Source organism: Opisthocomus hoazin, chromosome 3, assembly GCF_030867145.1.
Source record: "Opisthocomus hoazin isolate bOpiHoa1 chromosome 3, bOpiHoa1.hap1, whole genome shotgun sequence".
Classification (NCBI taxonomy): domain Eukaryota; kingdom Metazoa; phylum Chordata; class Aves; order Opisthocomiformes; family Opisthocomidae; genus Opisthocomus; species Opisthocomus hoazin.
This window is the reverse complement of record NC_134416.1, coordinates 83650389-83677800: the sequence shown is the minus strand read 5'-3', so window position 1 is coordinate 83677800 and position 27412 is coordinate 83650389. Positions and strand designations below refer to the sequence as shown.

Genomic DNA, 27412 nt, shown 5'->3' with positions numbered 1-27412 from the left:
CAAAAATTACACTGCCACGGCACTCTCAGGGTGGTTAATGTTGGCTCTGTGTTCTAAATGGTCATGGCCATGTGCTCACCTTTGGTCTGTTTATTGAATGTTTCACATCTATAGTCTTCAAATAGAAGGTTCCACAGCCTGTTGTGCCAGACACACATACATAGCCCTCTTCACCTTTCAGATATGTTCTGGACCACTGGTTTGTGACTACATTAAAAAAAAAAATAAATAAGAGAAATGCTTCAATATCCTGAGAATTGGGAGAGAAATTCTAGAGGATGAGGCTTTGGACAACTGCACTTTTTTTTATGGAGCCATTTATATTATTATAACGATTTTACGTATTCTGTGTGTCTGTGTAAAAAAAAAAAAAAAAAAATTAAAAAATACCATGCTGTGTTCCCGTAATGTTTGTGTTCATATAGCCTCACTATATATCCAACTAGTGATGTGAATGCAAAAATAACTGCTAGTAATGCAAATATTTGAAAGTAGGGATAGATTCTTATTCTGAATACAAGTAATGCTCCTTGCTGATTTTCAGCAACTCACCTACTTGTCTGCCCTGTTTCATGAAGCACTAAATTGGTCTGAGAAAGGTAGGTTAAAAAACCAAAAAGTTCACCTGAGTGTCAAACATTTTCCCTTTTTCATCCCTCATGTCTCACCCTTTTCATTATGAAAATGATGAAAAGTCAAATTTGCTTGTTTTCCTCATTGTTTTCCAGTTGGTTGAATCCTTTTTTAAAGAACAAAGCAAAAAACCCAAACTCCTAGTCCTCAGCTGCTTCTGATGCATGGAAAATTAATCTGACTTGAGTATGTACCAGCGAATTGCAGTTGTAGTGTGGTGTTTTCTGCTTTATCTAAGGAGGAAAACAACATCTGGCTTATAAATCAGACCAAATCATTCAAGCGTGTATTGGGTGACTGCTCTATATATTTTACAGGGCTGTAGTGTAAAATACGTGGTATGATGGTAAGAGTCTCCTACATTTCCTTAGAGGACCGTACTGAGAAAACTTGCAGCCTCACAGTATCTACAAATGTAATATTGGCTACCTGACATACTACACCTGTGACATTTACACTAACAACTGTATTTCTTGATTGTTTTTAGAAATTGCCCCTTGGTTACATGTGTTCAGAGCAGAAGATGCTGTGGACTTCTCACAGTTAACGTTTGACCCAGGACAAAAAGAGCTTATTGCTGGAGCAAGGTGAGAAATCTATTTTATTTTCATGTTACATCAGACTGGATTTTATTCTTTGTCGATAAGGAATATTGGGCCAAATTCTTACATCAGTTTGCTCACATGTGACTCCCCTGCTTTCCAGACCCACTAAACAGAGCGTTAAATATGTTGATTTCTCTTATTCCTGACCCAGTTAAAAGATGGACTACCTGGTATCAAGGACCCTAATAGCTTACACTGTTTTCATTTTTAAGGTGACTGTCCTGGAGTACTCTCAAACTATGGATGCATACAGTGGAACAGGCAGATGCTTTATGACAATGTGACAAAAGTTACCATAGCATAAAACATATGATGATCCCAAATTTGACTTACATGACACGGCTCTTCATGCTTGGATGATTCTAATAATTATTCAGTACAATGCCAGGAACGATCTGTTAAAAGACTGCAGAATTAGTGGTGCAGTCGGTGATAATCATAATTTTTGCACCGTAGGACAGAACTTTGCAAGCTGTGATTGACAGTGACACTGTCTTAGGTGTCAATATCGAAGCAGTGACAGTCCTTGAACGCTGCTTTTTCTTCTCTTAGCATATGTAAAACATTTTTGGTTTGCAAAAAAATTTAACCATCTAAACTTATTATTTAATTCTGCATTCTGAATATATTCTGCTCTTGAATTAATGAAATTCTAGTCACTTAATTTTTCTGTAAGTTTTAACATTGGGACATACTTCTGTTTCCCAATTTGTTTCTTAGTTGAAAATGAGATTCAAAACAGAGTCATAAAATGCACTGCGAGAAAATTTTTTTCTGTGTGCCAGTGGAAGTTGCTTGTCTACAGGGGCAAAGGTTTGAGTGTGGGGATACATATATATCTCTGGCCTACCTGAAGTGGGATATCCCGTGCACTCATGCTGATTTTTCTGTTCTGTAAGCTGCCAAATGAAATGAGGCATGAGGCTGTCAACTGGCACTGTTTTGTAAAGACAGCCAGCGTAAATCAGAGCTGTCTGAGCCTCTCAGTCCCGTGGCATTGTGTGTTGGATTGATGCACACTGTATAGATCTCAATAACTGATAAAAATTTTATTTTTTTTTTCTCCCTCCTTTCTTTTTTTCCTCTGGTACTGTTCATCTGGGCTCTCATAAAGACAGTGAAGAAAATACACTGTTAATTCCTCCTCCCCAGTGAAATATCTTTTGATATTATTCTAAGAGTTATTTCTCTTAGAATATTCCAACATTTTCTTTTTTCATTATCTTCTTGTACTGACCAGTATTGAAAAACTAATAACTATATGCAAAGTGATTTCAGTAAGAGCTGAACAGTTACAAGTTTCTATTCAGCTGTGAAAATGATAATTTGTAGCCTTCTAACATGGTTTTCCCTTATCTACCCAGTCAATGGTAGAGAAGGGAAATGCGTGATGTGGGACGTGGCAAAGCTACAAATAAACTTAGATTACTCCGTTTACACTATCGGGAGAAGTACTCTCATTATGATTTACTTGCCCAGCATCTAAACAAAACCAGGGAGTGATGCTTGCACCTCTAGGCTTCTGCTTTAGTAAGGTGGTGTTCTTCTAAACCAGAAGAATGATTTTCACAGCCAGGAGCTATGTCCTGGCTCAGCTGAAGTTTCTAACTGATTTTTTTCCCTTTAGTGGAGTTTAGGGAACTCTTCCCCTGAAGTTCTCGGTCTTGGAAACCAAACAAAATAGAGTTGTGATAACTTGACACTATTGGAAGTTCTTAAATCCCTTTTCTGTCATTGAGATTCTCTGTGGGTGATTCTCTTCCATTTTTTAAGTTCTACAGCTTCTAAAGAGGTTCATGACTTGTCTTCGTAAGCAAGGCAGTGAAGCTCCCAGATGGGATCCAGGCTGGATTACGGTTGAGAGCTGCCAATGTCATGCAGCTATGTAAAAAGACAGATATGTTCCCATGATGCCTCGAAAGGTGTCTCCTGTAGTGACGGAGAACTATTGATATTGTTGCACAAGGTCCTTGGAGACTTTAAACTGCAGTGGTGTGTATTACTGTTTATATATGCTTAAACAAGGTTAATCAAAATTAGAGATGTAGGGAAGGGCTGCTAAAGGCAAATGAAAAGGGTTGGAATTGTAGGGCAGGAAAACAAAGGTAGAGTGTGTGCACAGTGCCTACCCATAAATCCGCCAGCAAGTACATCTGGGAAAGGAAATAGCTTTTATGAACTACACAGTAGTGTTGGCGGAAAATCAAATCAGTTTAAATTAGCTATGGGTAATTTGGTCAAGAAACAATGAGTTTTGTCACATTTTACCAGTGCGAACAAAACAAGAACAAAAATATTTTTATGATAGAGATCTCTAAATATGTGAAAGGGACGTTATTCTGTAGTATTTGTCATAGCAGGCAATGACTGGGAAGGCAATTACTGTCCAAATTGATATTTTACAATTTTAACTCAGCCTCCCACTCCCCCAACAGCTGTCTTCCAGTTTTTGTGAGAAATCTCTGGTTGATATTTTATTTTGTTTTGCAAAACGTCCAGTTCTCCTACAGGTCTTGAGTTGGTTAATTCGGAGACTCCCAGCCTTGTTTCAGTTTCCTTACACCATCTGCAGTGATCTATGAATGTTGCTACTCCAGTACTAGCACACACCTTCACTTTAATCATCCAGTCCACCCTGGCAGTGGTATTTCCATTGTCATGGGGGGTTGCGTAAGATTTGGAGCCACCTTCTGCCTTTCCCCTCCCACCATCCCCATCAGGGAGAGAGGGTCCTGATCCCAATGAATCGTAGCATCAGAGAATGGTTTGGGTTGGAAGGGACGTTAAAGATAGGACCTTAAAGGTACCTTAGTGATAGGACGAGAAGCAATGGCCTCAAGTTGTGTCAGGGGAGGTTTAGATTAGATATTAGGAAAAATTTCTTTGCTGAAAGAGTGGTCAGACATTGGAACAGGCTGCCCAGGGAGGTGGTTGAGTCCCCATCCTTGGAGGTGTTCAAAAAACATGTAGATGTGGCACTTCAGGATATGGTTTAGTAGGCACGGTATTGTTGGGCGGATGGTTGGACTTGATGGTCTTGGAGGTCTTTTCCAACCTACGATTCTGTGATCTAGTTCCAACCCCCCTGCCATGAGCAGGGACATCTTCCGCTACACCAGGTTGCTCAAAGCCGCATCCAACCTGACCTTGAACACTTCCAGGGAGGGGGCATCCACATCTTCTCTGGGCAACCTGTGCCAGTGCTTCACCACCCTCATAATGAAGAATTTCTGTCTTAAAGTTTGGTTTTGGCTCAGTCTGACTGATTTCTAAAGTGCACACAGTCATGTTTCTCTGAATGTAATAGAAACAAGTAACTGCAGTCTGTTTTGTTGATCACCTTTCACATTCCTCACAGATCCTGAACTTCAGCTGTGGGGAGTGTCTTTACTTCTTAGGTCACACTCATGTTTCCTACTGTGAAGTCCAGTTCTTTTAGTAGCGACTGCTTTAGTTTCTGAATATTGCTATACAGTAGAGGTTCAATTATACCTCCTGTTTTAATTGTAAAAGGAGTTAGCACAACTTTGAAATTTAATGAGGCTTGCTCTTGTCTTTGTGTCAGTCACTTGACAATCATTAACACCTTCCAGTATAACAGGCCTGCTTAAAAGCACATATTGGATCTGAAGTGTAGAAGTTGTAATACTTTTGTTTTAAAACAGTGTCATTTGGTCTTCTGTCAATCTGCTGTGCAAAAGGACATCTATGTGTGCTACTGGCCAGGGCTTCAGGGGACGAGGAGTATCTTCACAAATGACTGATGAGTTAGCCTGGATCTCAGTAACAACCTCACAGTTGTCCTGCTTGCCTGGGACATTTTTGCACAAGTTGCCTGTGTAGAAAAGTTCATTTAGATAGCTTTGAGAAACAGGGCAGTGAGGTAGAGGGGGTGGGGACAGACAGGGGAAAAGGCAGGGGGAGAGATTTGTCTTGCCTGACTTTGATCGAACAGCCCAAAGTGCATAGTGAAGACAAGCGAAGATTACAGTTCAATTTATGAAGCTGAATTAAGGGAAGAAGAATGATTTTTATTATGGTTGCTGGGTTTAAAATATGCAGTTGAAGAATGTGACAGGTTTTTCAGTGTTACGTCAATTGGGCCTAGGTTTAATGTAAAAGGAACTTTTTTCTTAATAGATATGTGCTAAATTGTAGGAGATTATACATTTCTGTAAAATGGAAGAAAAAAAAGAAAATAGATTGATGCGAAACACTCTACAGAGAGAGTTGAGTATGAACGTAAACCAGTTGTTAGTACGTTATGAAGACCATTGGCTTTTGAGACAGGGCAATGTAGCTATGTTCCCATGAAACTGTATCTTTAAAATTGGCCCCAGGCGTTGTTCTTAACATCACATGTGACCTGGCAGATAAAAACTAATGAGTTCTGTTGCAGTCTGAAACCTTCTAGGGAATTCATTTGTTTTCTTGAAAAAAAGCCATATGGCAAGGCAGAATTTACTTTTATAATTAAGTGGCATCAGTGAAGCATTAGTCTTAGAACATTAGCTCCTCAGTAAGCTCAAAGAAATGAGAGCTGCTTGTTTATATTATTCTGATAAATCCTGATAAAATATTCAGATTAATATTTCTCTGTGTGTTATTTAGTGGACTGACTTAGCGTCTAATCAAATATGATAATGATTTCTATATTTTGAAATGCCAGTAAGCATAGAAAGTCATGGATTTCCCTGAAAATAACCTTGCCTCCTATTCCTATGTGGAAGTGCTTTGCCGTATCTCCTGCAGCGTTTTCTTTGTTTCCCTCCTGGAAAGGTCAGCTGAGAGGGGAAGATACCAGCTCAGGGGGAGGTTATAGCAGTGTCTGAATTGCCCTGGCAAATTGTGCATTGCCTTTTTTCCTCCTTGTTATGTGACAATGCACTAAACATTTAACAGCTCTAGTTTTTATAAAATCAAAATTGTTAAAAATGTTCCAGCAATTTTTGTAAAACAAGAGTCAACTAGAAGCATGTCTCACACCCAGTAGGTTAGGGCAAAATGTAGAAGTTCGAAATAACTAGTCACACTTCCCTTTTAATCCATTCTTTTTTCTCTTTTTTTGTGTGACTTTTTTTTGTTTTTTTTTTCTTAATGGTTTTATTCTGGCCATGTGAGAACTATGTCAGTATAAACTTGTTTGTCTAAAGGAAAAATGAGGTAATCCTCCTCTTCCCAATCTTCTTGTGCTTGAAATCATGAACTGTTAGAAGCATAGCTGGAGTTAATTGTTAAGATGTGGTAATTTGTTTTGTACAATTCAAGTTGGGCTAGTTTGGCTATACTTTAAAATTATATAGTTTCTTAACAGAAATGGGTCTCAAAGCTATTCAACCTTTTTTTTTTTTATTGGATTATACATATTTAGACATATCTTACATTATTTTTTACGTGGAGCATCCTAATATGGTGGCTTTCTCCTGTATGTTATTCTACAAGTTAATTAAACTTGCTTTGAGGATTATAACTTGCTTGGAGGTGACTTATTGCCTCAGTCACTCCTTATCTCGCTGATGAAGGACTGTAACAGTATGCCTTTACACTTAATTAGATATGTGTTTGGGAATGTTAATTTGAACCATTACCACTACTTGCCATAATAACAGAAAAGCAAATCAGAGGATTCATTAGCAGTGGTTTAAGAATCTGTAGCAAAGGAATATATAACTGTACAGGTTTGCTTCTTGCTGTTGTCTGCTCCCAGCAGGAGAATCTGAGAGCTTCTTGTTAATGAGATGCTCTGAGCGCTACATGTTGGGAGAATATACAGGCACTAGGAATTAGTGCTATATTCTTTGAACACCCATCTAGGTTTTATCGCTCATTTAACACTTGGTTCAGGGTAATCGATGTCTGTCCTTCCATTGATTGATCTGTTCTAATCTGAGGTATGGTTTAATGTTAAATCTAAGAGAAATTACCACCCTGCTGCTGCAGAAAGAGGAAGATCTTCCTCCCCCTACTGCTTCTCCTTCCTACCTTGCTAACGGGTTCCTAAATATTTTTAAAAGCTAATGCTTTGTACATCTCCTGCTCATGCCTTATTCCACTATGCTGTTTTCTCCTCCTTTGCACCTGCTGTGGTAATAGTCTGAATGCAGAGTAACACTAGTCAATTCACTAAGCCCACAAAAATTACTTGTTTTCTTGTGCTGATTTAATTGGTGGAACTAACATGATGCATCATCAGAGAAGCCCTGGAGTTGACTCTGGGTAAGATGAAAAGAGAAATGGCAGAGGTAAATGGAACTTCTTTGGCAGAGAACCCTGCTGTTTCAGTGTAAGCCATCTTTAGAAATTACATCAGATGAGTGGTTTTCTGAAGGTACCTGTCTTTAATTGAGGTCATGACTTAGTGTGTGCACATTTGATCTGTGCTAGTAGTAGTACATGTCCTGCTGAAGAATATGGCAACTTATGCCTGCTCTTGGTTCCTGTTTAGGCTGTGTTCTCCTGTCTGTTAGCTGCTCCTTTCTTCAGCGATGAACGTTAGTCCAAACGTGCAGTTTCTGTCCTACATCACGAGCAGATTGGCACTTGCTGAACTTCTCTACTTGGTGCCTTTATGATGCTGGAATGAAGGGCAGGGAGCTGCTGGCTGGCCAGAAGCTGGTAACCATGATATAGAAGAAGCCCTAGAGAAGTAGGAGCAGCGGTCTGGTCTGTGAAGGACTCTTCCCTGCCCCTGAAATACTGGTGCGTTGCAGGAGTTACTGCAGTGGCCTTGTGGATGCGCTTGAGTTGCTGCACTCATCTTGTGAGAGGGCTGCTCGGGTGCCAGGTAGGCATGTGGGCCTCAGTCCTTGTTCTGAGAGTGCAGTCAGAAAATTTAACAGTATGATCATGCATACTGTGTACGTGACCACCACCTCTCAAAATTTGATGGGAGCAAGACTGCATTTTATACAGAGATGTGTTGACATCATGTGCTTACCTTGGAATGCAACCTGCTTCTGAATTTCCTGCGTAGAGCAAGCTTCCACCGAAGGGCAGAGCTCTGTTGGAAACCATCGGTTCTACCAGAGAACTACAGCACGATTACAGGAAGGAAATTCAAGGCTGCCTTTGAAAATGGTGCCCATTTGAGTTCAGTGTCTCCTTCCTTTAAGTACTTCAGCATTAGAGGGATCACTTACATAACTTTTGATCATTTTGTTGTTGCAGTTTCTTAATAAAATAATGAAAAAAAAAAAGCCCAAACTTTGGTTACTGTAGACTCTCTACCTTCTCTCCCCACCCTCCCACCCAAAAAAACCCAGCTCAAGCAACATTCAGTTGCCAAAGCTGATTACTGTAGGAAAGGAGGCCACAATAAGTGTGAACTGCCTAAAATTTCTATATTTATTTAAGGTCAGTCCTATTATTGTTTTTTGGAGGAGATATAACAGCAAAATTTAAATTTAATTCTAAATCTTGAAAAGAAACCGAAGATTAATATGTTGAACAATGAAATGGTAACAAGATGACATAGGATTTGCATGGCTGTTTATGTGGATGGGTGCTTTACAGCTTTTGTCATATCTGCCAAAATAGAGAAACTGGGGGCATGTACTTTGAGATATGCATTGCAGCATTAAAAATTGTTGAAGATGTGGTCAGCCACAGTTTCAAAATACAGGGTTAATGTTTTGGTTGAGGTGATATTTCAGGATAAAGTTGAACCCAACAACAACTTACTAAAGTAATAGCTGAGTAAGCTCAGCTCACAAACTTACCTGGATTAAAGCATACTACTTGAAAAAGCCTTAGTCTTCAGGCGTCAGAGGTGCACAGGTGACAAATATTACGAGGCCTTCTCCAGCTCGGGAACCTGGGTGCTGTGTGTGAGAAGCAGGGGCTGACAGGAGAAGACAGTAATGCCTGTCTGAGATGACATGACATGATGAGACTTCAGGAGGAGAGCGAGCTGCAGAGCTGCAGGGAGAGGCCACTGGTGCCTTTCTGCTTTTCCTCAAGAAGTCTGTGATGGGAAATGTGTAGAAGTGGTGTCCAGCTGTTGTTGGACAGCTGTGCGGGAGTGCTACTTCTAGGTTGCCTAGTCACTGCCGAGGCTGTATGTGGAGCCACAGAGAAGTGAATGTAGTAAGACTCGCTAATCCTGAGGAGCAACCATCAGAGAAGTAAATCAGATTTTACAGGGCCTTTGAGTGGATTAATTTAGTTTATAATGTGATTCTTTCCACTAGTATTTTTGTTATTCTGTTTACCAAGGTCAGTGTCTCACTGGTCAGCCTATGATCAGCTGAGTCTTCCTTTTTGCCTGTTTGAATATTAATAAAAAATAGTTAGTCTTTCATTCCTCAGGAACACCTGTAATTTTAGAAATTATTAGAAAAGATCAATAAGACCACCAAAGATCACTTCACCATAATTTTTAGGTTGAATTAGCCTGACTTGCTAATTGGAAAATATTTATCTCTGTGTATATGCTGTTTTCACAACTTTAGCATTTATCAGTAAGCTACTTATTTCATTATTCTCTTTTGCTAAGAATTCTGTTTCCTTCAAAATGCAGATAAAAAATTGCTTAGTGACTGTTCTGCTTTTCATTATTGTAATTTGATCATTTTCATATAATAGTTCAACTAGACCACGTTGCTTAGGGGTTTTTTTATTTCCAATGTATCATCTTTAGCTTTTTCATGCATTTTTTGTATTATATCTGAATATAACCAAATGAATTTTCTACATCATAAATTTTTATTTATATTGATTATGTCCTTTCCTCCGATTCTTATTTCTTTTTCTTTTTTATGTTTTATTTCCAATTGCTGGTTTTACTACACTGCAGAAGTAGAATTGGCTTTTACCGAACATGTTCCCATCTTGATTGTGGAATTGTGACTTTTTCCTTAATAGTTCATTCTTACAGAGCTTGTGCTTTTCATTTTCAGTCTTAATTTTTTTTCCTTCCAGTAAATTGAATAAATTTTTCTTCTTTCATGTGAAATAGTTTCTTGAAAGAAGTGCACAGGAAGGAATCTTTTACTGTTTTATTTCCAGGAGATTTGGCAGCATGTCTGGTCATGCCTTGAGTTTCTGAGTTTGCTGCAGCCGCTATTTATTGATTCAGGCTTTCAGGCAGATGCGTATAGGGGCTTGGGATGGGAATGGTTTTTTTGCTGTCATAAATATGAGTTTTTCAAAACCTTAGTCTATAGTATGTTTTCCTAAGCTCTGTGTGCCACCTTAATGTTCTTCTAATTTGTGTCTGTGTTTAATGCAACAGTATTTCTTGTTGTGTTCACATCTTATACCTTGCCATTTCACAAAGAAAAGGTAAAATGCTGGATTTAACAACCATTGCTAATATGCTATACTTTTGAAACTTTATGGGGTTTTAGTTGGTTTTTGATATGGACTTGTTTAGGAAAATACAACAGATTAGTTGTATGCTTTCATCTGTAGTCGTACTGAATATATTCATTGCAATAGTCTGAAATACGTTGTCCTGAAGGAGGTCACTGGAGCATGGTTTTTGTGGTGCTTTGTTCGGTTCCCACTGATACTGGTGGAAGTCTGTGCCACTGAGTTTGAGTAGGCTCTTGATTAACTGGTTTTACTTATCATAGGCTAGAAAAGTTGTTCAGTTCTGTGTAAGTAGACCAAAATGTGTGTTGCTTTCTGGCTATCTGAAGGAATATAAGATGCTGCTTTACCTCAGAGTTAGTAGTGTTTTCTTCTCATTACAGTGTTCTTCTGCTTGCAGATTTATGTAGCGTATTTGATTTCCTCATTCATTAAGCACCAAATGGAAACAAATTTACCAATTACCGCCAGTGTCAAATCAGTTTCATTACAGCATGTAAAGTTGTATATGTCTTACTTTTATTACCATTGCATTTGGACAAGAGGCAGGCCTAGGTACTAAGAGGTCTGTATCTATGCTTCAGAAAAGTACTTGGTCATTTTTATTTCACAACTTTTGTTGCCTTCATAACACAAATTCAGTAGAATAAAGCCAAACAGAGGTTGAAAAATGGCAATCCAGGGCATGATCTCAATAACATATAGAAAAAAGTATTGTCACCTATCTTGTGAGCAGCATAGTGACTCTGCACGTCATGAAAATTGGCACTGACTTTATCTTTGGACTGCCAGATTTATTGATATCATATTTCCAGTGTGTTTTTTTACTGTCACACTTTTTTTTTTTTAGATTCTTCTTATATATGTTCTTTTTGAATGAGTTCTTGCATATTAGAGGTGAATGCCTTAGAATGTTTGAACTGTTGTAGAGCTAAACTTAGTCCTGCAAGTTTTACTGAAGTGGACACATTTAGGTAGGAGTGGCTCTGATTGCTCTCTGAGTTCTAGTTTGCCACTTGTCTTAGCATTATTCATGTAGGCACAGTCACGCTCTGCTGTCCATTTGCCCACTTTACCTCTATGTTGCAAAGGCATGATGCTTTTACAATGTCTTGCACATTGCTTTTCTTCTTCCATTTTCTTTCTGCTGGCTTCGTGAAGCTGAAAATAATATTTTAATTGTTGTTGGCAACCACAGGAAGCTGAAAAATATACACTAATTAGCTCTGGCTCTTGGCTCATTCACAGGAATATAGACATTTTAGTCTCTCTAACACTTACAGGCTCAATATTTCGAATTCCACAATGGGTATATTAATGGGTAGAAGTTTTGTGCTCTACTGCATGAGATATAAATCTCATTTTCTAGGTTAAAAAAACCCAACAACTTTCAGCCTCTGTTTTTCTTCAGGATGACACTGTATTTATGTATTTATTCATTTAGAATTTTTACAGTTTGGGACAATAGCTTGCTTTTTAATATGGTGAAATGATGTCAAGATGAAAGACCATAAAAAGACATTAATAATTCAGTATTCTGTCCTAAAATGCCACAGTGATAAATCTTCAGTAGATATCTCAAGATGAAGTATGCATAGAGATTGATATGACACTGTGCTAAGTACTGACCCGAAAACTGAGAGTGTGAGACCAGACTCTCTGCTCGTATGTTCTGCAACAGAGACTGCGTTTATTTGTAGAGTGAGATGAGGCATTTATGTGCCACTCCTGTGAGTCTGATACAACCGAGTTACGAAAACAGTTTATACTTGCTAAGGATGCAGTTCAATTTCTATGGAAGAAAAAAGATGTTCTGCTCCTGTAAGTGGAAAAAAAAAGATTTGCAACAGCAGAGAAGTTGCACATTTCTTTAACTTTGATAGCTGGAGTGAAAGAAGCACAATCAGGGATGGCTGGTGGAAGCTTATATGCAATAAGATGAGGAGCCGTCCGAGTATTTATGTTCCCTGCTGAATATTTCTAAGCAAGGCATTTTGGAGGTACGAAAGTATTTTGTGTCCTTACAGAGAGAATGTAGATGGGTTAGAAAGACTATGTGCTTCCTGACGTTTCAGTGAAAGTCTTTCAAGTCAACTTGCATATAGCTTGTGGATGAAGCTTTGTGTAAGCATTGTCCTGCAATGTATCATTTTCTTTGTTTGCCCGCTTCAGGTCTCTGCATGACTCAAACCCATGTGTTTTAGATTTTTCTTTGTGACTATTTATCTGTGCTAATAAGAAATATTCTGTCTTTATTTTAATTTCTTTTCAATTCTTGCCCTTAATAGTCTGCTTCTTCATTTTGTGTAACTCCTTTTAGCAATATTCCTAGTCCTGCCCCCCCTCCCCCTCACTGGCTCATTTAAAAAATTAAGAGATGTAAACTACTGGTGCTGACCATCTGTGCCCATTAGCAATGCCTAATACCTCTTTGGAAAGAATTAGAATTATTACCTCAAATTTTATCTCTAATTTTAATTTGGATTATAATTCTACCAGTTGTATGGGTGTAATATTACGGATAATCTGTGAATATGGCAAATATTTAAAATGCAAATTTGCTTATCTCTGGATTTTTCATTACTTTCAGTGATTTTGTTGAAATTTTAGAATTTAATGTTACAGATTTTTATGAATAAATTAAAATTGAAGTAATTTATATTAATCTCTCTAATTTCTTCATTTTTGTTTTTATTTGTAAAACATAATCACTCTGTAGTGGCATAGGAAAATCAGAATTGCTTTAAATAAGGTAAAAATTAAGTGGAAGAGGACTAAAGAATATTATATGTGTGAAAATGTAGTTAAAAAAAGACAATGAAAAGAAGAAAGAGGTGTGAATACAGTAAGAAGAAAAGAAAAAAAATCGGGCAGGAGGAATATGGATGCAGAGTGTGGAAGAGCCTTATTGCAGACCTAGAATGAAAGAGAATCTGTACTGGAGAAGGAAGTGCTGAAATCAGTTCAAAGATGGTGTGGTGTTTGCTCATTTTTGTGAGGGTTGTGGGCTGATATCATGTGTGCTGCTGACACAGCTGGCTCATCAGAACAGGTGTAACAAGACAGCTGCACTAACTAGATAGACACAGTAAGTTGGGAGGAGTTGTGATAGCACCCAAATATTGGACCAGTACATGCTGAAGGAAGTGGTTTTGGTCAGTGGGGCATGCTCACCTTTCTGAGTATCCTAACCCAGCATTTCACCAGGCTTCAAGCAGTGCCTTTGCGTTGCGTCTTGTTTGTGGTTTGCCTGAACTGCTCCCAAGTTCTGTAGGTGCAGTGATATTGCTGTAGAAAGAAAGTGGAGCAAGAAATCGTTTTACAATGAAAGTGTGAGCTTTTGAAAAATGTGCTTGGTTCGTATGCAGCTCCTACTGTACATGGAAAAAAAAATCCTTGGGTTTCAAAGAAATTAGACTGGGTGTGACAGGACTTCAGTCAGCATGGTGAAAACTCTGTGGCTTCTATAGACACTCTATTATAAACAGGATCCTTTACTTTAAACTTCATGTATCTGTGGCTGAGCTAGTTGCATAAGGTTCCCAACAGAGCCAGTTGCATAAGGTTCCCATCATTGTGGAGAGAAATGGACAGCTTTAATCTGCCTGTCCTCTTATTTAGGCATCTAACACTGACTGGTCACACAAATCTGTCAAAGCACTGAGTATTTTTTCCCACTGATTCTAAAGGAAGACTGGAGCAATGACTCAGATCTACATGTATGCAGTATAAATATCTACTTTATTCATATGCAGCTAGTCCTTCAAACTGAAAATCTGTGTTAAAAATTGACTTAGTCCTTAGCTTAAAGGGCTGTATGTTAAGACAGCCCCTGAAAGAATTTAGCCCTGACTACCAGTCACTTTTAAATTTTTTCCTGTCTTATATTCATTAATTATGTTTTAATTTAAACACTAGTAACATTTTTTTTACTTAAACACTAGTAACAATTAATTTTTATCTACTTTTTTTTTAACCCCAGAAACTACCTCTTCAGGTTGCAGCTTGAGGATCTCTCTCTAATACAGGTATGTTTTGTGTTTGTTTTCTTAGTTCCTCTGCATGATGTAGGTAAACAGAAGCTTTATAGCAGATAATAAAGATATTCATAAGCTTGATAACTGCAGATAAATATGCATCTGTTTTTGTCGTCTTTGCGGCCCCGTATTATGTAAGTCACATTATCCATTTTAATTCCAGATTAGCCTTTGTCCCAGGCCGTACAGACCTGATATTACCTTACTCTCTGCTGTGATTTTGTTAGACTGGATCTATAAAAAGTGGAAGCTTGGAAGGAGGATCATGCTCTCTTAGAAAAATGTTCCAAGTTATTATTGTGCAGCTTCTGTATTCGGAATTTACTGTTACTGTAGAGAAAAGGTGTTATTTAAATAATGATAAATAAAAAATTTCATTCATGCTTGCTAAAGTTAAATTAGGCAAATGATCAGCAGATTTTCAAGGAAGAAATACAGTGTGAATACAGGTATCAGAATCTTTGTTTTGTATGTAAGGCAGCTATCTATTGCTTAAAACTTGTTAGAGCTTGGAAGATGAAACAAAGCCTTTTAAAGGCAGTTAGGCTTCATAGAAAGGTAAGTGAGAACTGCTGATCAATTTATTTTACCCTGAATGTCATCTGACTTACATATACCAGCAATCTCATCTTCCCTCAGTCTTTGAAGTGGTGTTCTTTGCTTAGGTTTTGTTGGTTTTCTCTTTCATTATTTTCAACCTTGGCATCTTTTCTGACCTTCATCATTCTTGTGTTCTCGACTCTAGGAGTTGTTTTAGTAACTTTAATTAAGTTAGCTAACTGGCTAAGGTGTGGAAATAGAAAATCATAATGATATAGAAATACATGTTTTTTCATAATATTTTCATATATGCAATTTAAAATTAACTAGCTTTAGATTCAGTACCATGCCTATTATTTCACAAAGTAATACTCTACATTTGAATATGGAAAAGTGAAATGCGTTCAGGTAAGGCAGTCCCTGTGATTCCTAGAACACTGTGTGTGTGCTTTAATTAGGCTTGCAGGCTTCCTTTACTTTCTCAGACTACTAGAAACAAGATCTGAAGTTGATTTATAATTAACCAAAGTTTCAGTATTGATAAATATTTGATTTTGTTGCTAACGCTTAAGGCTGTGATGCACCAAGCACTTTTAATATCCAGAATTCAGACAGTCTACTTTCCCGGTATGTGGCATACTCAATATTCTGTTCAATTATATCAATATCAGGTATAATTGAAGATAATTTGGGTTATGAAGATTCTTGTTGAGAGACTGCACTCAGAGGTCTCTGATAGTGCTGTTGTAGTTTATTTTTACTAATTCATAGATTGAAGTTCACAGCTTTCCTCTGGTAGGATAAGTATCAGTAGGCTGAAGTCACTAATGAGGGAGAAATCTGTAGATTACAGAGATTTGTAGTTGTGCTGACTGACTCGAACAAACACCCTCTCACCCCAATCAGCAGAAATATATAAAATGAGGACAGAAATCATACTGTTGATGTTACACCAGGTTACTAGGTTTTGGTCTTGTGAATGTGTGGAAACTTTTAAACAGACAATCTTCTTGAGCTGACTCTTGGTAAAGTTTCTTACTTCATCTTCAGTACTGTAGCACCACTGGTTTGCCTCTATATCTTCAAACCTTTTTCCACAACTGTTTAGGGACACTATATTTCTAAATCAAAACCAAAGTATGTGGGTTTTTTTCTTTCACCACCATCTCTTTGCTACCCCTACTCCAAGTATTCCAAGTTTTTTTCTTTATTTTCAAGCCTGCTGTTATGACTCCTTCACATTTGTTCTTCACAGATCTTCTCTACCTCCTCTTCCCGTCTGCTTCCCTTCTGGTTCTGTTAGAGTGCCCCAGGACAAAAGATGTGCTTCCTTGGATGTGCCAGTTATGGCAGCTCCAAATCAGCTGGAAAGTGGCTGAAGCCTTGCTTTTGATGCAAGTAAACTAGGGTGCAAGGTGTATTGTTTAGGACTCCCAAACTCATTACACAACACTCTCAGGTCATCTTGTAATCTGGTGTGAAAGTATGAAAGCTAGTCACTGATCTTACAAAAGTAGGTTTGAGAGGGTTCTCGAGAGGCCATTTAGCCCCTCCAGGTACCCCAGGGCAGGATCAGTGGTCAGTGCTGCTGTGCTTACTGGTGGTCGCTTGTCTGAACTCTTCTTGCAAGTCTTCAGCCATGAAGACCCACAACTCCTCGCAGCCTTGTTGGGAAATGTTAAGGCACGAAGAGAGCCTCTGTCTGACGCAGGAAAGTGTGAAAGCTTTAGTAATGAAAGAGACAGTAGCCATTCCTGTGGAAACTTGGAATCTGAACTTACCAGCTACCAACACTAAACCCACCCAGAGCTGAGAGTGTATCTAGCAGATGATTTGCCAAGATGTACAGAACTTTCAGGTAATTTTTGTTGGAAGGACAGAATCCTAGCTGCGATCTCAGTCATCCCAACATGTTGTATAGGATTACCTCAGGTATAATTGAAGCAAACTTCAATTTCTGAAACTTCGGGGCATGTGAAGTTTCTCTCATTCTCATGTGGTGAAACAGACTTTTTGAGTAGGATTAGAAGATAGGAAGTTTACCAAGTTAACAATTAAAAATTACGGTATTTTGAAGGTCCAGATCTTTCAAACCTGAAACTCTATTGTGGTTGAGGGAGATAAGAACAAAACTGAGAAGCAAAGGAAGTTATATGAAATCCTCGCAAGACAGAATGATTGAATTTCACAGAAGAAATAATGCATACTGTGGCTTAACTTGTTAATACTGTACGTGTCAGCATTTGTTTGCTGAGGGACTGAACACTGACACTTTGAGTACGGACAGAAGGACTTTTAGCGTTTGGTTTTTTTTCTTCACACAGTTATTGTCATAATAATAATTAATGTAAAACCCCAATTTAATTCTTCTACTTATGTTGCTCACTTTGATTTCTTTGCATGAACCAACCTTTGTTAAAACATGCAGATGTTTTGCAATAACAATAAACTATGTTTTCGTGTCTGGAAGAAAAGGCACACGGTGAAATGCTAGCTGTAAGAAGCTTCCAGTGTAGCTCTATAACAGTCCAAAAGGGCTAGAAACAAGACAACCTATACACCTGTTGTTTAATGATTTTAGCAAATTGCTCAAGCTTTATCTTTGCTGTTGTGTGTCTGAAGGAGGAAAATTGCTGATTCTTCCTCATGCACAGCAGATACTTCCAGTATGGAAGCAAGGATGATTGTTACAATTTGCATCCTCCTTTTCTACAGTTTTCAGTTAGACTGTTATAACAGTTTATTTTCTTTACATTGATGCTTTGATTTTTTTTTTTTTTTAATAAAGATTCACAGTTTGATCTTTCTTACAGTACGTTTCTATCTGGAAAATAAAGGGAATATCTAAAACTTAATCTTGATCATTGATGCACTTCAGTTATTTTCGTATAAACGAATTTCCTCATCTGTCATGCTTAAGCGTCTGTTGGAATGTGTCGTTAGTTTGTCCACGCACTGCTATTATGAAGATAAAAGGCTTCAAGTTACATGTAACAAATTGGAACAGTAAAAATAATTTAGTTATAGCAAAAGCATCTTTGCAAATCTTCTATTTACAAATTTTCTTATGTTTTTTAAAAAATGTTTTATAAATAATTGTTTTGGAATATCATCAGACATTGCAATATTATCAGATATTATTTTGTAATAGGAAAACTCTCTAAAAAGGAATAAAGTAAAATGATGACTCCTTGTTTGCAAACTTTTGCAAAAATACTCTGGCCCAAAATATGCCCTGTTTTCTACAAGTGTACACTGGGAAAATAGGTTTGAAACACAAGATAACCTTCCTTTAAAAAAGAGCCACAAAACCAGACAGCCATTTGCAATGGAAGTTCTCACGAAAGAAATGCAGAACAGACACTCGTGTATTAACAGGATACCGCTTCCGTCGGTTTAGTGAAAGTTAATCCCTTGTAGAAGTGAGGGTTAGAGTGCTACTGGATTGCATCAAACAGGATGTTTATCTAAACATGAGCTATGACTGTGCAGTGAAATATCATTGCCCTTTGTGGGTCCATCAAAGTTGTCATCCCACACGTCATGGTTCTGTGCTCCATGCTTTAGAGGAAAAGCCTGTTGTTTGAGTAAGCAAGTTTCATATGATCGCGTCTGTAGCAAACCAGTATTTGATGTCTCTCAGCAATTTTCTTTGTGTAGCAGAATAAAGAAGACTAAAACGAGTGAAAGCCTTTTAAGCTCTTGCCAGAGAAGCCTGAAAGTCAAATTGTGTGAAGCTGACTGTTGGAACAATGCGTGCATAGCGATTACAGATTAGGAAAGGAGGACTCATTGGGCTGTGGTTGTAAGAAGGACAAGTGTTTTATACCTCTGACTGCTGTATGGTAGGCTGGCAGACATCGAAGGCCTGACTCTGCATGGTTTTGTTTGGCGAGTTTTGCTTTGTTACTGCTCACCTCGAGTAACAGAAGAATAATCCATAAAAAACTTTGGCAAAGATGAAAGCTGGATTTCCTAAAACTCTTTCATATGTTTTAAAATATAAAACCAGAAATCTGAATAGTAGCGTTTAAGGGAATAGACTGGTTTTAAAAAATGATTTTAAAAAAGATATCTAGCCAATGTCAGAATTAATAGTGGGTCTTTCACATGATGTAGCAGATGGCTCTATCAAATGTCTATTTTTCACCTTTTCTTTTCTTTTTTTCCTAAATTATTTGAAAGGAGAGGTTCTAAATTCAAACATTTCTTTATGTCTACCTACATGACAAAGCTGCTGATGTATCTGCAAAGAGTGAAAAGCTAGTACGTGCTGGATTGTAAAAGTGCTTATGCTGCAATTGCCATGAACATTTTTACAAGCCAGCGTGTGTGTAAGCGGTTCAGAAACCTGGTAGAATGGATGCATCTTTTCTTCATCCATAGGATGAACTTCTTTACGAACTCAGATTGTTAAGGCATTTACAGGACACATGCTGGAGTTTGCCTTTCTCATCTGAATCTTCCATCTATAAACCCTATTTTCAGTTTGAAATGCACAGAAGGTTAAGTATGAGCCTATTCCACCTGCTCCTGTACTTACATAGGTCTCCTGAGATTTTATTTGCATGCTGAATCTGCACATTGTTCAGTTAGAAATACACATACCTGAAAGTCTGGTTTTAGAAGCAATTTTAGCCCCTAGTTTACCACAAGATTCAAATTAAATTCTTTATGCAGGCTAAGAAGATTGGAGGTTCTTTTTTATGTGTTTTATTCAACTTTAAGTTTTGTAATCTTGAGTTTTGTGGGTTTTGTATATATAGAGACATAGATAGATAGATAGATATAGATGTGTTTGTATAATATATGTATACAGACACCCCCATTAACGAGGCATTCAAGAAAGTAAAGACAAGATTGGATCTATGAATTTTCAAGAAAAGGAGTTACTTTGGAGAATGAATTTTACCAAAGGAAATTCTTTCTGGTGTTTCCATGTGTCAAGAGTGTCTGAAACACCTCTTACATATGATAGTTCACTTCTATAGAAGTCATTAATGGCTAGAATGTAGGCTTCACAATGAGTTCAATAAATTGTAATATACTTTCAATATATACTTTATGTTTGTCTAGGTTAAATGAAGAGGGAATCTGACTTCACGATTGAGATTTTTTTACAAATAAATTCATATGTATAACCTGAAACACTTTTATAAATTTTTATGTTAATTGTAATACAGAACATAATTTTTTAACAACCCTCAAATATTTACCAGGGTTATAATCCCATTTTGGAAATAGCAATTGCTTGTTGTTAGTGTAAACTGAGATCATATTATGTCTTTTGTGAGAGGCTTTCATAGCCTTAGTTTGTCATTTTGGCTATGGTGTTATTTGGCCCAGTCTAGAGAGAATGGTGTTCCAATAGAGGCGCATATCACTCAGTATCACCTTAGAGTTCATTTTCGGGACAATGCCCTGGGGTTCCTTTTGCTATGAACAAAATGAACTTGCGAGAAGTCATCATTAAATCTGTAATTTATGCTGGTATTAAAAATCTTCAGTTATAATCAAGAACAACTTTAGAGATAAAGGTAAGGAAGCTAAGCTTTAATATTTTTATCTCCTTAATTCGTAGAGTTGCCGAATAAACAGCACTCCTTAAAAGGCAGCGTGATGCTTTTTCTAAAACTTTCATTCACTGTATTGCAGTCTTTTTTTTGTGTGTGTTGAATATTACTTACAGTCACTAGTTATGTAATAGATGTGTTATTTGTGAAATACATGAAAGAATCCTAATCAATCATAATTTTATTTTGGGTTGAAGCCACCTGTGCAGAAAGGGAGATGCAAGAAAAACATTCTCTGATTTCACACTTGAAGGGATAAGGAAACTAACCTAGGGATGTCCTTAACTTGTGACACCTGTAGGTTGACAATATTGAAATGCAAAGTAGACTGAGATTTAACAATCTATTTCAGTCCCTAAGGACGGGGGTGGGGTGGGGAGGGGGTGTGTGTGTGAAGAAACAAAACAAATTAAAATAACCCTCTCATTGGGTCCCCCTGTGCCTGATATCTACTTAAGTATGAGGGGAATAGAGGAGTATTCCTCCTTATTACAGACGTTTTTTCCCCTTCTTTATGTGAAGGGAGCATCGGCCACCAAAGCATTATTTCTGCTTGGGCCCTTTGTGTTTGTGTCTGGGATATGTGAATGAAAAATGGAGAATCAGGGCAGATAAGTTAGTGTTACTTTTGATGCTGTTCCAAGTTCCTTGAAAGCTTGGAAGCATCCAATGCTCATAAATCTTCTCCAAAGAAGACTGAGGTGAGCAAGTTGCAGAGTGACCAAAGGGTGATAGAGCAGTTGCAAACTTTTGCTTGGGTGATAGGGATGAGAAAAACTTGAGGAGGTATTTGAACTCTTACCTTCTGTATAAGGTGGTGCTGAAAGCAGAGTTTAAAACAGAAAAAAAAAAAAAAGAAAAAAGACCAAGCACAATACATCTGCGTATCACAGTGCCAGTTCTGTACAGTGCCTCTTCCTCTTGTTGATACTTTTCTGATGGCAGACTGTTGGATTTTATTATACAACAAGTCCACAAATAATTAAATTTGACTATTCGGAATTTAAAGAAGAGTTAAGAAGTATTTATGAAGCCAGGCCTAGTCCTTTGTGGCAGGTAAAGACGGACTTGGTGGCTGTTTTTAGGTCCGTTCCAGTTCTTCTTCTGTGACACCACTAGTATTTTCATGTTGTTTTTCTGCTTGCAGTACAGTAGTTTCTGACCAAACTTATAATTTGATTGAAGCCGGAGAAGGATGAATTCGGCTAGCAGTGCATAATTTCACATGCGTCTAATGTTTACCCAAATGACCTTTTTTGCAAGCAGCTGAAAGGTGCTCCCTCAAGCTAGATAAAACATGTTAGATCACACAAATGCTGACCTTCACTCTGTAGTGTATTTGTGGGGAAATCAATTACCAGCAGACAGTGCTCCCTTTCTGTTAAAAAAAATTTTTGCTGCTCAAACATCTGGTGTTTGTAGCTTTACCTACGTGTTGATGCAGAAGATGGCTACTAGTCTGAAACCATCTTTTTCATATTTGGCCAAGTACTGATTCACTCTTCATTCAGAATATTCTTTCTGTGCATGGGATTTTTCACCTGCATAGGTGTAGTTACATATATTGTCTATTTGTTTGAGGCTTTTTGTGTGTGATATTCTGAGTTCATATGCAGACCCCAATTACAAAACTGCATAGAGGACATATGAGACAGACAGTTGGATGTATGACTCCTCTTCTGCTCATCTCTGCTTGTTATTCACTTACACTCAGCTTCTACATAATTGTAAGGTTTTAGTCTCCAGAATTTGTAATTGCCTACCCTTCAGTACAGCTGATATTTGTCAAGTAATTTTAGAAAGAGTCTAAGAGAAGCAAAAGAATATTGGCAAATTGGCAGGGCTTTGCTGCTACTTTGGCTTATCAGTACGTGTTAGTATTTTGGGAGACGGAGGAAAAGAGAAGAAAAAGAAAGCCAGGCAGAGATGCTGTCATTTTTCATTTGTTTGCTGTATCTGTCATTGTTTTGTGCCATTACTGAAATGCAAGTGCAAGTGCATTTCTGGACAAATAAGTCTGAACATGTCCATTTAGCTAGAGAAACTTAGCTTTTTTATGTCTATTTTTTCTTTCTTACCTCTGCTTGTTAGGCTGCATTTCTTGTGTGTTTACAGTAATTTTCTGTTCTGGTTTCACAGTAAGGAAGAAAAATAGGTACTAAAATTTTTCACTTCCACTGGAGTAAAGCTCTTCTTTTCTTTAGATATTAAACATTTGTGTTTTGTTTCTAAGATGAAGTGGAAGCCTGGATCACCTAAATATATAACATTGAGTGCATTTGTTCTCATGAGAAATAGAGGTGATATCAAAAGATACATGTGTACATTTTACAGCAGTTATTCATGCAACAGCTGATGTGGATTTTATAGTGGTATAATTTGTCCCTTTCTGATAATTTTTCCTGATATGTGTGGTGGTCAACCAGACTGCATTACATGCACTAAAAGTAATTGTGGAAACATCTTTGCCTAAGGTGTCACTCATGTTTACATTTTCACAAACGGGGTATACCGATACAGCTGCACAGCAGTAATCACCGAGTAGCATCTGTTTGAAAAGAAATCAGGCTGCTGCTGTCCAAATATCTGGACTGTATAGGACCATGGTATACCTCAGCTAATTCTGGGTAAATTAAAAGCAGTATTCTGTGACAACAGGGCAATACTTATGGAGGGACACGGGCTCTCCTTTGAGAATCAGTCTCTTTCTATGTAGCCTCCATACTGGAAAAGTGCAGGAATGTTAGCAGACTATACAGAAAATGAAAGCAGAAAATACTAATAGATAGACTGAAAGCAGACTGTCTTTGTTCTTACACTGTCTTGCCCTCAGGGAGTCTGCCACAAGCCGTTGCTGATGTAGAGTTTCAGCTCTTTGCCACCTAGATGCTGCAGTGCTAGAAAAGCGATGGAGTATGCAGTATACTTTGAACGAGATTATATCTGTAATACAGTATTTGCAACCATGATTATCAATTTTTGCTTACAGACACTGATATGGAACTTTATCATTCTGGCCTGTAACAACTAATTTGAGTTCAACCACAGTTTGTATGCCATGCGTATTCAAAGAGTAAGCTTAAAGACACATCATCTCAGTCACAGAGAGGATTGTGTTTTTCAGTACTGCAGAGATCCGTTCGACTGTTCTGCTAGGCTAAAGGACATAGATTCTTTCAGGTAATTCTACATATAAGACGTGAGTTCCGCTTATATTTGTATGTTAGCTGTCATCAGTAACCTAGCATAAGGGCAACTCTGTGGTCTGTAGCATCCCCTGCTATTGTTTGTTGACCCATGAAATTAAAAAACCCAACATTTAAACTTAGAGTAAGAGAAAATCGTGGAGCAGCCTCGTATCCCCTCATCACTAGGCAGAAAAATTTAAGATACACATCTCGACACTGAGCTCTAAGGAGCCTTTGACACAGTGCCGTTAAAGGATGCACCCAGCTGCTGAACTGTAGGAAGAACTGGCTGTTGCCGTAACCCCAAAAGTTCTGTTCCCTTCATCCGTAGGGAAGAGGTAGAAATTTTTTCAAGGTCAGGAGACTAGTTTATTGCTACTGTGATTAAGGAGAAGCAGGATTCTGAAATATTCAAGGAAACAAGTCAACTGCACTGAAGGTGAGAAAAGTGGACACTTGTTGCTATAACCTAAGGAAAAGGAAAGGTCTGAGGAACCTGCAACAAGAACACTGGTGGGTGAGGAACCCATGCAGGTGTGCATAGGAGGGAAGGTCCAGCTTGCCTAAATGGTTCGGGGCACAAAGGGAGGGTCTGTGCCTCTTCCAGCGTGTTACTTGCCCAATCAACACTACTGAGTCCAATGTAAAATGTGGATTGTCACTCCTAAATGTTTGAGAAGCTGCTTAGTGATAGCATAGAAAGCTAGTCCTGGCCTGAGTCAAGAATAGAGGATGAAAGTTGTTTTGAGTTTTATTCTGATAGGCTTATCCAGTCTTTTGGGACACCTTTTGCCTTCATTTTGCCTATCCTTATTTTTCTACTGCCTTTTCCTTCCCCTGTTTTTAGTACACATTCTCTTCTTTCTTGGCATGTATTGTTTTACCCATCCCAGATGGTACCACAATATGATGCTTCTGTTGTCAAGTCTGGGAGCGACAAATCATGTCAAAATACGGAAATAATTTTATTTATTAAAACTGAAAACTAGACGTGCTTTGAAATATCTGGTGCTAGGCATATATATGAGATTTCTATATAAAATTTTTGGTTCAGCTGTTATTTTGGATTTATTTGGAAGACAGGCAAACTGAAAACATGATTTATTTCAGTAATGTACCAACATCATAAACAGCTATGTTATTTCACTTAATTGCTTTATGGGTAAGATTATGGCCTTTAGAGAACAATTCAATATAATGAGCATTTGAGAATTATACTTGGTCTGTGTGGTCTAGACCTGCCTGCCTCATCACAGCATTTTTAGGTGTCTGCCCCCAGAATGGAAATTGGAGTCCAAGGTCAGGTGCTTAGCCTCTCTGTCTGGTGTGTGGGGCTAGCTATATACCCAAGCGCAGGATCCGCCGACATCCGAGTTCTGAGCTGTCTAATCCCACTGAGGAGGAATGCTGAGAGTACAGGGAAGCATAAATGCCACCCCTTTTTTGAGTTAGGCATCTGTATGGAATTTGACAATAAGGCTTTTTTTCTATGCCACCTATACGCAGCAGGCTTCTGTTGCAAGTAAGTAACGTCCAAAATTTATGTTAAGCTCTTTCTGTCATGGTTTCTAAACTGAAATAGCAGTACAAAGTTGAAGACTGTGAGACCGCTATGTGCATCCTTAAGCAAGGTTTCATTGCTGACTGAATGTGGGCTGGTTTATTACAGAATTAATCGTGTTGTAGGTTCATATGCTGTATGTTTGGGGTTCTTTTCCTTTTTTAATTTTTCTTTTTTTTTTTTTTTTTTTCTGATTTTAATACCAGCTTCTCTGGTGAGTACTTGTGAATTTCACATTTGCTCTAGTCCCTGGAAAACTGTTTATTTTCTTCTCCAAATCTGTAAAATAATTCTAAGATGATGTGATGGCGGTTGGTATACTGATTTTCCAAATACCTGAACAAAATGCCAAAATAAAAAGAACAGCTCATTACATCATTATGGGAAATCAGAAACAGTAGGGTCTGGACTTGGGCCTGTTCATATATCTTGAGATATGGTAATTTAGCTTGATATAAGTAATGACAGGAATATGATTCAAAAAAAACAAGTTAATACAAATGGGGTTTTGATTAGAGGTTAATATTTCTACCTGCAGTTGTGCATACGTTCAGTTTTAAAATTACTTCCTTGATGAAAATCTATTAGTCTTTTTCCCAGGCTATAGCTATTATTGTAGTAATCAGAAATAGTCAGCCCCCAAACTTTTCTGTTTTGGTTTAGGTTTTAAATTGACTGATTCAGTTAGCTTTGTTAAAAGACAAGTGAAAGACTTCAGAAATATCAGAATTCTATATTTATGTGAGTACCCAAAATAAAGCAACATTATGGAAATCAACTCTAGGAACAATCAGTAGCTGGTACAGAAGAAAAACATTTTTCTGCAAATTATTAATTACATAACAGCTTCATTGTGGCATTGACCATTTTTATGTGATATGTGATTCAGTTCCTTAATGGTTTAGCCTCTAAATGAAACCTAAGGTGATTATGATTTTTCAGAATTTTGAAAACACTGTGGAGATAAATTGTTAGTAAATATTGGGGGGGGGGGGGGAAGTTGAATCACTGTTCTCCACTGTTTTGGAAAAAAATATAAATTTATGCTGTTATATTTTTATGACTTTCAGAGCTTTTAAATTGAGCATTTTGAATTAAATGCTCTGTCTGGTACTTGCACTTCACATTGGTTTCTGTTAGTTACATTTAAATATGAGAGAGAGAATGCACTCATTCTGAAGCCACATTGAGTGGAAAATGCAGTAGCTGCCCAATATTTGTGCATACCGTTGCTTTTAAGATCTCTGTCAGTGGAAATGCTGCTTATAAGGGCTATAGCCTTAGGCCCACAAGCTCTTGAGTCTTTGCCTAGATACTTTGACAGTTCTGGGCAATGGTTCTGTGCCTCCTCACGCTCATCTCGGGGAGCTGAAAAGGTGAAAGGTCAAACTGCTCCTTTTTTTCCTGCCCTGTTATTAGGAGATGAAACCAGGATCTAGTGAGAGGAGAGACTTTGAGGGAGGTGGAACTGTGGAAGCTCATCTGCATGAATGTTCAGACTTTTGCACACATTTTAATTTCCATCGATGAGGTGAAAGCTTCCTCAGTGAGAATTTTTCTGACTCTCAAATGCATGGTTATTTTTGGTACTCCAGTAGAATTTTGCATACCATTTTGTCTAAATACCTGGGCAATTAACAAAAAAGAGAAAAAAATCTCTGAATCAAAGTTTTATGCTGTCAAGCACACACAAAACCTTTTGCAATGGAATTTTTTCTTACTTAGACTAGGATTTATTAATGAAGCTTTTATAATACGTCAGGACAGCTCTGAAGAAACAATAATGCTGTAAGTTCCTGGAAGATGAAAAATATGTCATCGTGTATTTGTGAAGACTGCTCCAGGCATGATTCCACCATCTTTTCTCACATGGCTGTCAGTAGTGTTACTTGTAGAATATTGTGCTACTCAGCGTGAGAAAATTAAGCTGAATGAGTTGTACTCAACAAAACCCTGCATATAT

The 27412-nt window shown here is 37.8% G+C and overlaps 1 protein-coding gene across 11 annotated transcripts in view; it reads left to right on the top strand.

Moving 5' to 3' along the window:
* The window catches only part of SEMA5A (semaphorin 5A), a 446528-nt gene that overhangs the window by 142853 nt on the left and 276263 nt on the right, over window positions 1-27412 (top strand). For all 11 annotated transcript variants that reach the window (XM_075416809.1, XM_075416808.1, XM_075416805.1 and 8 more), the window contains exons 4-5: window positions 1121-1220; window positions 14533-14578. In XM_075416809.1, the coding sequence (XP_075272924.1) occupies window positions 1121-1220; window positions 14533-14578 (146 nt within the window). The remainder of the gene's footprint in view (window positions 1-1120; window positions 1221-14532; window positions 14579-27412) is intronic.